This window comes from Anser cygnoides, chromosome 7 (assembly GCF_040182565.1).
Source record: "Anser cygnoides isolate HZ-2024a breed goose chromosome 7, Taihu_goose_T2T_genome, whole genome shotgun sequence".
Lineage (NCBI taxonomy): Eukaryota > Metazoa > Chordata > Aves > Anseriformes > Anatidae > Anser > Anser cygnoides.
Window position 1 is genome coordinate 26,290,453 of NC_089879.1, and position 11,378 is coordinate 26,301,830.

General features: G+C 39.0%; 1 protein-coding gene and 1 long non-coding RNA gene across 24 annotated transcripts in view; one reads left to right on the plus strand and one right to left on the minus strand.

The window, feature by feature from the left end:
• Positions 1-11,378, plus strand: part of CTNNA3 (catenin alpha 3) — a 488,378-nt gene that overhangs the window by 237,608 nt on the left and 239,392 nt on the right. The window contains exon 8 of one of the 23 annotated variants that reach the window (XM_067001117.1): positions 11-8,835. The exons of 20 other annotated variants lie outside the window; for them this stretch is intronic. In XM_067001117.1, coding sequence (XP_066857218.1) covers positions 11-67 — 57 coding nt within the window. In that variant the 3' untranslated portion in view covers positions 68-8,835. Of the gene's footprint in view, positions 1-10; positions 8,838-11,378 lie in introns of those variants that run through there. 2 more of the 23 variants (XM_048069465.2, XM_048069461.2) reach the window with 2 other exon arrangements.
• LOC106031266 (uncharacterized) overlaps positions 1-11,378 on the minus strand; it is a 32,822-nt gene that overhangs the window by 16,283 nt on the left and 5,161 nt on the right. The gene's annotated exons all lie outside the window — the stretch shown is intronic.

The window sequence follows — 11,378 nt, forward strand, 5'->3', positions numbered from 1 at the left end:
CTCTACTTAGGCTTGTGTCAAAAGACAGCTTGGGAGCCAGAAATACATGGTGAATCCTTCTGCATAGAGAAGTCAAATATAACAAAGAGAGAGGAGGAAGACAGTAAATAGACTTCAGCAACATACACTGTCTGGATGGACTGTAACATAGTCAGGTTGTGAAGATATTGGATACCACATGGAATGCGTTAAACTTCAGATCAGAATCTTTAAAATTCATTTTGTCCTGCAGCAAGAAAAGGTCTCTTTCTTTAAGGGAAGCTAAGATTATTCAATGGGAATAAAACTTTTATGGCAAAAATTGTTCCCTGAGGAAGGAAGGAATTATAGGAACATAGAGTCTAGCTTGCCAATCTGGTCTCAGTGGGAATGACACCTTGTAAAAACAACATTTGTTCATTTCTGATTGTGTATGAAAGTGATTTATTTGGACGCTTTTGGTGACGCAACTCTCAGATTTCAAGCAAATTGTCTCCAACAGTGGAAGCTATTTGAATTGAATTTCAATTAGAAACATTCTGTTAGAAATCTGTTACTCAGAGTTTTGCTGATGCAGCAAAAGGCAGTTCATTCCTCAGGACTATGGAAAGGTATTTCCTTTAAAATCAGTACACAAACTGTATTTAACTATAGCCTAATAAATAAGGAATTAATAAAAACTCATACATCTGCAGAATAGACTTAATTTGTTATACTCATTGTATTAGCACTTTCAAATGACATTGAATTTTAAAATGTATAATGTTTGCATACATTCCCAGAGATTGCAAGCAGCTTAACATTATTGCAAAGTGTGGGCTGATATCAATAAAAGAAATCAGTAGTTTTATTGTTTTGTTTAGATTCTGAAAATCAGAAATGAGTAACAAGATAACTGCATTCATATATTTTATTGGTAAATTCCTCATCTGCACAAATGTGACTCAGTTAATGACAGCCAAATGGTTCGATGCTCAAGTGAGGGTACTGTAGAGAAGGCACTTTATCAAGACATTTATTTTTCTTCCAAGGAAGATGTTATAAATCACATTAACCTATTGATGATAACAAATTATAGCTTTAAATGACACCAGTGGTAGAAAAATTTTTAACGTTGGTTAACCTGAATGTAATTTGCAGCCATCACCTCTGTCATGCTTGCAGCTGCTGCTGAGGTGACACAGTGAAAAATCAGTGATGAGGTACAGCTTCTAATCCACAGTGTGTCTGTGGGATTGGACAAATGCTCTTTCCCTGAAGGTATACTGTATTTTCAAAGTATTTAAGAACTAATTAGGGGAAAGGTGTGTGCTGATCTTCATGCTTCCACTGTTTTAAAATAGAAATCCCAACTCCACCTCTAATTGATAAATATCAGTTTGGGCAGAACTATATGGTTTGTGTTAAGCAGACTTCTCTGTTAAATTAATACTTGGTATATGCCTTAGCATTTAGATAAGCTGTAAATTAATTTAATACTTAAGTTTTTTCTATACTTGAAAAAAATGCATTTTGGTTTACTGGTTTGTCAAATTACCATTGATTAAGTAACTAACTTATATGATTTCTACTGAAAGCCAGAGAAATAGAACTTTTTATTTTATAGAAAATCTTCAATGTAAGCTCAGATGATCCTGGAAATCCGTGTCACTTCAGTGAGCTGCTTTTCTTAAATCCTCAGTGGGCCATAGGGCATTAATTGTGATCCTATGGCTAGCCATTCCACATCAGCTCTCAAATGTTTATTTCATACTCAGGGCCATCTTCATTTTTTAGTAGAAATAGTTGCACTTCAGTGTGTTATGGAAGAGTTTAATAAGGTTTAGAATGCGAGATTTGAAGTCTCTATTTGTCAGTCGTTGCCATTGATATTTTAAATGTATCAAACTCTATCACCATGTTGCCTGGAAACTTTGCTTTAACACAGATAATTTTTTGGGTGCTTGATTCTCAACTGTAGGATCTGGAAATGAAATGATAGGAAAAAAACTGGGTTTATGAGCCATTTCTAGCAACTGAGCTGTTATATATTTTATAGAAATAAACCTGTAATTGCTGTGTGTAAAGTATGAAAATATTAGCTTCAGTATTTAGCATTTGATGGGCAAATAAACATGCAAATGTTGCAACTCTGCAGAACTGTCATGTCACAGTCAAAACGGGGAATGTAAGTTACAGGAATGTTACTAGTAGGTTGAGCTGCGATGCTGAACTTCAGAAATACACTGTAAAAGTATAAATAATCATGGTAAGGAGGCTTAGGCTAGTGCATTGCAAAAATAACTATACTTACGAATTCGTGGTTTGTTTTTTTTTTTCAGTCAGGCATAAGTATGAGACAATATATGTATGTGATAACTAAAATTAATCTTATAGAAATAGAAACATTTTCAAGTAAAGTCAGGTCCTTGGAATACTACAGTTATGAGAGGTAGCAAGAAAACCAAAAGCATTTTTACTTCTGGATGCTACAACAAAGCATGACACTATCTCAAAACTGAGAGCGAGATGTTTTGGAGTGACAGCAACTGGGCTTGTGGATTGCAAAGAAGGAATGGTTCGAGGAAAAGAGAGATTAGGAGGTGAGATTTGTGAGCTGGAAGCCTCAGAGTGGTGAAAACAGAAACATGAGGAATCAAAACTCAGAGGGATAACTGAGAACTCAAGGCTGTATGGCAGGATAGATTGGGAGGCAGAGTGGCAGGAATAAGGTTTATTTGGGGGTAATCTGTCCATATTAAAGGAATAAAGAGCAGGGATTTTGATTTTCATAACTGGTGCAAAACAGAACTGAAATCCCAAGTGAGTGCTGCAGTGATGAGAATACTTACAAAGAGAAGTTATCTTGGGGACAGATGTTTCTGCTGTTAACATCTATAAACCAAAAGACAAAAAAAAAAAAGTCCGATCTAGTGAAAATGAAATCGAATGCAACAACTACAACTAAACTATTATTTTTTTCCCACCAGATTGAACCATCACAAAATAGCAGGAAGGGCTGGAAGCCACATGAGCATTTGCAATAGAAAGTTCTTTTTTGGAAGAGCTGTACACTGCATTTAAAGAGGGTTAACTGTTAACTTTACTGAAACCTGTGTTTTAATCAGAGATCTAGATAAATACAGGAAGCATAGAGCCCTGGTGAATCCAATCTCCAAGGCATACAGTTCCCCTACGTATGGAGAACGAATCTATAAGTAGTGTTGAGTGAGTGAGGTAGGTGCACTACAAAGAAGAGTGACTGCAGAAGGGTGGATCTGTGTGCACTTACAAAGGAAGCAGTTATCCAAGGAACAGTCTCATGTCAGTGAAATTTTTGGCTTTTCATCTCAGGTCTGATGAAACAGTCCTGAGCGGGGACTGGGTAAATGGACTATCCTGCCAGCAGTCTTTGGCCCCATGGCACCTGCATTATCCCTCTTCTTCAGTGTGAGGGACCAAACCGCTGTACCAAATCTATTCTTTCATCTGGTGGTCAGGCGTGAAATTGAGAGCTCTGTGCTGAAAATACATCAGGCTGGGTCATGCTGTCCTAAGACATGTATCTAAACTCTGAAGTGAGGGGAGAAAAAAGATGGAACTCTGTGGTTTGTACTTCCTAATGGCTACCTCTGGGTATCTGTTCTTTTTGTGCATCATGTTTCTGAATTGTCCTCTAGGAACTTGTCTCCCTGATGATTATATAGGGAATGTGGAGTGCCGTCACTAAGTGGCATCTGACTTTGTGCATTGACACTACCTGGAGAAATTCACATAGGTATCTTGATTTAGCCTGAGATTTCCAGTCTGCAGCACAAAAAGGATAACACGTTTTGGGATGAATTCTGTTATGCCTCCACTCAGTAATTATTTGTTTAAACCTTGCAGCTGTTTCGAAAATCAGAATCTGTCTGTTTGCTTGCATTATTTGCAATTTATTGTTCAGGGTGTGCAGCTGGCCACCTAGGTCGTAGAGTATTGTTTCTTCTTGTAGATTCAGTGACTAACTAAATAGTAATGAATTATTAATAGCTAGCAGCAAGACATTTTTATTCACTGCTGCTATGAATCTCTACTAAGAGGTGGATACCACCTCTTTCTCAAGAAGTCACTTATGCTGTATATTGTCAAGAGGTGGAAGCACATACTATAGAAAGTATCAGTGTGTACTTTTTCTGTCCTACACTCTTCTCTTGTTTGTGGTTGATCACTGCCAGAAGATAGGATAATGAGCAGCTGCGAACCTGTGGTCTGATGTCTTATACATATTTTAGTGTTTATATGAAGTCCCGAACACTTGTTTATATACCTTTTTGATATAGATGGGTTTAATGTAACCCATTTAATGGATTTGATGTTTTTGATGTTTAATGGGTTTAAATTAACTGAGTTAATTTGGGGACCATCTCAAAAAGCTTTGCATGTGAGCACAAATATCATATATGGCATCATTTTTACAGGTAGCGTTTGTATTGGATAGATTAGGTTGCTCTTTCAGATAGATTAACAAGATAATTAGATTATTAGATTAATAATTAGTTAGAAAAGGTTGAACTATGGCAAAGATTAATTTTGCCTTCTTGAGCATTGTAAACCAACTGAATAGTTCTTACCGGACTTGTACTATACTCTTAGAGGAAAATCATACATTTTTTCATGAAAAAAAATCAGTGAATTGGAAGTCTGGGAAACAGGAAGTAACATTTTCTATTTTTATATGATTTTTCATTGAGTTTTGGAGTAGTTGAATGAGATGAATGAAACTTTTTAAAAACCTACTCGTTTGTCACATACTCATTTGACTCTTTCCTTTGGTATTTTTTAAGAGCATTCCTTCTTGTCAATGAAAGGCTTTCTCGCACTAGTCTACTCCTGCACTCTATTATAATGCAGTATATGTCCTTAACAGACACAGCTAACTTCTTTTCAAGGCAATACATTTTCTGTTGTTGTTTAAGAGAGAAAAAAAGGGGGCGGGGGGTAGTAAAAATACGATGTCATTTTAATGGTAGATTAAAATTGTTTATTCATATCTATTTTAAATAATTGGTTACTGCATAAAGTAATTTACGTATTTTTATATGCTGCTATTTAGATTTTATGGAATACTCTTGCAGGCAATATCATTAACACAACTCTAGCTGCTCTTATTGAGCAATGTAAGACTGTATTTTACTGATAACAAATCCTCAAATACGATTTTTTCCAATTTTTAAATTTTGTTCTAGCTTGAGACTAAAAATGCATGTATATAGATTTGGGTGAACGCTAAAACAATACTGTACACATTGTGTAAGTTAAAAGGGATCTTTATAAGCAAAATGTAATTCCTTCTAAAAAAGAAGGAGAAATGTCTTATTTACATCATCAGAGCAGGAACCAAGAAGGACTCCTTAGTCTTTGCTTAAATTAAGCCTGTCCCATTGGTTTCCAGTGCTGGTTTCACTTCCTGGTGGAAGAAGGTGAGACCAATATGAAAAGGTTCTCACATTTTTTTGCTGTGCAAAGTTTTACTGAACTCCAAAATCTTCTGCTATGCTATGCTACGGCTTATTTAACTGGACTCCTTCATACTTAAAATTAAAACATTATTTTAAATGTTTTCCTAGCTTGAAAAAAAGCTCAGTGCTTTTATAAAATCCAACTATTTAGCTTGGTATCTTACGAAAATTAAGGGTTAAGTGATTACGTTGCCTACTCTGGGTCCCCCCTTGATAATTTTTGAATTGCTGACTGATTTCAGCCAAATTTCACTGAATATTGAAGTCACTACAATGAAGTACAAAAAAATCAGATGTTAGCTGGAGGAGAGAGGTCCACATTAAAGCTTCCAAGGAATATAAAGTAGTTATGAGACATTAGCTACAGGGGGAGTCATCAGCCTGTTAGCTGGTCAGCATAGCTGCATGGTTAATCAGCACATATGTAACACCAGGCTTCCCGTGCTGTGTATGTTTAATGAGTAAGACAAGTGGGAGGAAGGACTGACAAAATGGGATGGGTTTTAGGCATATAATACAAATCCATAGGAAATCACTCTTCTTGGGTGTTCTGCTCATTTTTCAAGCGCCTGTCTGGTCTTACATGTCCTTCTAAGAAGGGCCAAGTTGATGTGCCATAAATATGAGCTGTTTTTTCTCTCACTAGGTTCACATCATAATTCACATCAAATTACGTTGTCTCCTGTGGAATTATTCATATCTTATTCTGTAGGGTGTTGAATATATGGTATAATAAGAAAAAAATCAGAAAATATTTTTTTTTGTGAGAAACATCAGCAGAATAGTCAATATACTAGTTGGTATTATTGTAGGATTTATAGATGAGTCTCAAGGGCATTCTAGAAACCTCAGAAAATTCATTTACTCTTCAAGGTATTCAGCATTGCATTTGTTATGAGGAACTGGTTTGCTTTCAGTAAACAAGAAATCCTTGTACATTAACTGTAGCAATGTCAATGTGTTCTTAGTATACCAGACATCAGCTAAGTTATGATCTCAAAGGTAAGAATACTGATGTGAGAGCACACTTAACTTGGAGGAGTGTGCTTCTTTCTTTCTTTCACATATTATGTATCTTCTCATATTACCTTTATAAAGGAAGCAAGGTGAACAACAAAAAACAGATACCTCCACCAGCAACATGAAAGTGCTTTAGTGAGGTTGGCATGTTCCTTCCACTGCTGAGTAAGTTCTTTGATGCAAGCAAGGCACAGCTTTTTGCTTTGAGTGAGTGTGTGTTCAGTGCTTAGTATGCTGGGATCATGTAGATTTACAGGGCACACCTTGCAATGTTAGCTAACTTTCTTGGCTTTTATAGCCCTTCTAAAACCAGATGTTACTTCTTACCTTTTATGGCACTACAGAAGTGTATCTGAAACCCTTTGCAGTACACAAAAATGACAATAATGCATCTAGAATGACTTCAAAGGGATAGAATTTATTGGATGCCCTCAAAAAGCATTTTAGGTATCTGGAAACCTGCTGGGTTCTTGAAGTCACCCAACAGAACCAGGATCCCCAAGTCTGGAGGGGCCAGTTGGCATCTTTACAGAGGATATGTGGGAGCTGGGGCTACTGTCGTGGTCATTGCAAGTCTCCCAGATGAGGAGTGAAGACAGGATGGTAAACTTTGTCTTTATTCACATGTGACTGTCTTTAAGGCAGTGAGATGGCCCCAAATTAGGTGCAATGAGATTTTTTGCAATCTTTGTGATGGAAGGATGCTGGAGAGGAAAAGCCTACATAACAGACCTCCATTGTGGGCTCTGGCTTTTAAAAGATATACAGACTGAACATGGAATTAGTAATTGGAAGAATTCAAGGACAAAGAAAGCTTGAGGAAGAAATGAAAACGGAGAATCGTGATTTCACAGCAGATGAAATAAAGGTAGCAAAAGAGAAGCCATGCTAAATGTAATCAGGCATTGACTCCCTGTAGGGAACGACAGAATAGGCCATGCTGCTGGGACTGCTTGCCAGTTACATTTGTAGTCAAAGTATGCATACAGCTGTTGTTTTGAGATAGCATTTCTCAGTAATGTGCCATTTTGCTTTTTTCCTGTGACTGGTGAAGCGATAGCTCGTTTATTTGAAATCCATCAGTGTAAAATGTATTGCAAACAAAGGCTGTGCATACTATCATGTTATACTTATCCCCATTTTTATAGTCCCTCTGCATAAATACATACACCCTCCTTCAGATTGTTCAGTCAAGGGCTTGTACATGAGTCACTTGTAGAGCACACCCAGCTCTTGCTCTGAATAATAAGCAAAATTAACTTAATTGTGTAGAAAAATACATTATTTATGCTGGCCTGGAATGAACTAACTCAGGTCTTCAGGGAAAATGTACTGTTGTGTCTTCTTGGATACAAACAGAAATGTATGTGCTGATGACTGGCAAGTGCAGTTTTGTGCCACTCCACATGCATGGAACTGTCCACCATCAAGCACCCTCAGTTCAGCTCTGAGGAAATGGCTTTTGCCCAGCTGGATTCCTGCCACGATTTGGGGAGATGCAATTGGAGGTGTCCTCTGAGAGAAGATTATTCCGTCACTGGAGGAGTTAGGACCTTCTGCTGCTGCTTTCAGACTCCAGTCTGAAACAGATGAAGAGCCAAACATAGTGAGAGAGGGAGTTAGGAGAATCTTATCAAGTAGAGATAGAGCGCTGACGGCATTAAACTAGGATGCTACTTAGTGTCTTTGCTAACTATGGTGCATTGCGCAAATTAACTAAAGCAAGAAGCCTTGGGCCCCTTACCAAGGTCAGTCTCTTCATAAGAGTGTGAGCCTATCTTAAGAAACTGGTAGAAACTGGTCCTGTGGATGGACAAGAGCCAAGGAGCAACTGAGTCCGTGCAAAGACAAGAGGTCAACTAGTGGTGATGAGGAAGAGTCATCAACCTTCATCCGCACGACCCCCGACGACTACCACCAGGAGACACTGCACAAGCGCAGATGGGAGCAGTTTATGGAAATGACTCCTTGGAACTAATTTTAATACGAAGCGGGGACAGGTTATGAATATGTATAGGCGTATTGTGAAACGTCATGCATACGTAACTCTTTGCTGCATATAACCATGGCAAATTGCTGCCTCAGGCGTGCACGACTTTGGCGGGACTACCCCCAGTGCTGCCCAGCGCTGAATAAACATACCTTCTTTACAATCTTACTGATTGTGGAGTCTGTTTTCTGCAAGTCAGTTTGGTGAGCCAGGCAGGAAACGCTCTGCTCGGCTGTGGGATTGACTGCAGAGCGGACGCCCCTAGGTGCACCCTGAGTATTTTCCTCGGAGGAGCCTCCACTCTCAGCCGCTCACCGCGGGAGCAGACAAATACCTCCTGAAGCCGCGGACAAACACTATGTTTTACAGTAAGTAGTATGCGTGGCCAGGGCAGCAGGTAAATTGCGCAGAGACATCTGGCATGCAGCATAGTCCCCATATGGGAGGAGGGTACCCTACAGGCAGACCGATGGAGTGGTCAAGGGAGACTTGGTGACTGATAGAGTGGTCAAAGGGTATTTGCTGACTGATAGAGTCAAGGGGGATTTGCTGACCTATAGAGCAGCTGCTAGCGATCTTGGGAACAGATCAAGCAAATCCGAGGTTACTGCTGCATCCCAGTTTTGGGAGCCAGGACAGACCTGCTAATGACTGTATAAGAAGCAGGAGAAGGGTAAGTGGGCCTCTCAAAATTGTGGCAAGGTTATCTGGGTAATATTTGCAGCTGCTGGAGGGATATTAATTGGAGTGTTAATAATTGTATGTCTTATTTGTGGATGTCTGGGTATCTCATGTTGAAAGCATTTGTGTATGTGTTTGAGACAAAGTATTGTTGTGAAGTGAGTTACTCCAGGAGGAACATGGCCAGAGACAATACAAACAAGTTTGGTTATTGTTTTAAGTGATATATTCTTGTGGTATGAACAAGAAGTGCAAGGGGACTCTGTGTGATTGCGTGATTGTGCTGTGTGAGTGAGACGCAGCATTGCTGCAAAGAGAGTGAGAAGTTCTGATCTGCGGTTCTGTATTCTCCGCGAGGGGAACGGCTGGAGACGAATGAAGCGCATGACAGACCGAAAAGAAGTGCTGTTTTATCCAAGTGTTGATTGGTGGTGCCCAATATACGGGGGGCCTGGCGGTGCATCTTGTAATCCTATTTTGTTCTTAAATGTTTTGAGTGTGACAAGAAGGAAGGTGGGAGTATTATCTAAGTAACAGTTTAGAAGTTTTGGTATATTCACGGTGGTGTTTGGTCAGTTGTATTGGGGGAGCAGGGCTGACTGATTACCAAAGCGGTAGAACACACAGTCACTTCTTTGGTGGTTCTGGCTTGAGCCCTGGGAATTTGGTAAGAAGAGGGAGAGCGAATTTATTTAGGCCTCAATACCTTTTTAAACCCTCATATTGATGGATATGCAGGAGTGATTCCTTGTTTTGTGTGGGCTTACTAACAAAGTGCATGAGAAAAATTAGCATTTGGATTGAAATTCGGTCTTGTTGAAATGTAAATTTTGTGAAAAAGGTGGTATTTTTTGTGTAGAAGATGGAAGGCTGAGTGCTTCAGGTGTTTTTTCCAAAGTTCTGTGGATTTATGATTGGAACGGGGCTTAATAATAATCTGAAATAGTAAAGTTTGTATGTGAAAAGAAGAGTTTAATCCCAGAGAATTGGGACATTTGGGAAGAAGATTAGGAAAAGATAGTAAAATCCTGCAATAAAAAGGTTTGTGTGCAAATTGAAACAAGGGACAGTAACTAATATAAATAAATAAAAGGGAATGGGAAATCAAGGAAATGGGTAATATCCAAAACAAAGACGTTTTAAAGAAAGCCTCCTTGGGTACATATTGGCACATTGGAAGGGTATTGTTAGAAAGGGGGGCACAGAAAGCAAGAGGACTTCCACTAAGTATTGCAATCAGTGGTGGCCACTATATAAGCTAAATGGCCACTTTATGGATCAATCGACTATAACACTATTTTGCAATTAATGTTGTTTTTGAGGAGAGAAGGAAAATAAGATGAAATGTTGTATACTGATATGTTGTTTCAGCATCTTGGAGGGAAAAGGTATGGAATTAAGTTGGCCCCTGACTGAGCCTTTGGTGTTGGCATTAGAAAAGTACAGGCTGGAGAAAGATAAAGGAAGTGTTAAAAGGGTTGTTGAAGGTGTTAAAGGCTGTGTGGCATGTAGTATTTAACAGAGCTGTTTTTGAAGTTGAATGAGCAGGGAAAGAGAATGTAGGAATGTTAATAGTTCTGCCTCAACCCGAGGCTGAAATCTCAAAGTCACGGGTGTGAGCCCTCTGGGGCAGAGGGACCATGACGGGTCCGAGAGAGTTGTCATGGAAACAGAAAAGCAGCTAACTTTTAAAACAACCTGAGTTCATGTGTGAGCTCAGATTGCCAATGGGACCGCTCAGGGAACTGTCAACGATTGCATTCCCCTGACCGACACCCCCCCCACTGAGACCCTAATCACCCCGGAAATTATGTAAATATCACAATCTGGTTAAATTGGGAATTGAAAATCTGTTCCAACAAGGTCCAAAAGAAACCCCTATGGAATTTTTAAATTTTTGGACCAAATTTGAAATGCAATGAAGGAAAAAAAAGCCTAAAGCAAACAGACAAAAAATTTGGACCTGGCTTCAGAAAACGAACAGAGGCAATTGGCTAGACTCTTTCTAGGGCAATTGGCCCCTGATATCAGAAAGAAATTGTCTTAGGCTGCAGGATAAACTTACAACAGTCAGGAATGACGGGGACCTGGGTCATCTACCCTAGCAGGTCCACTGGTTGAAATAAAGCTAGGAAACGAAGAGAGAGGCTTGAATTTTTTGTTGGTTATGGGAGCTTCTTTCTCTGTGTTAATTAGTCTGTAAATGTAATAGGAGCAACTGGCCAACA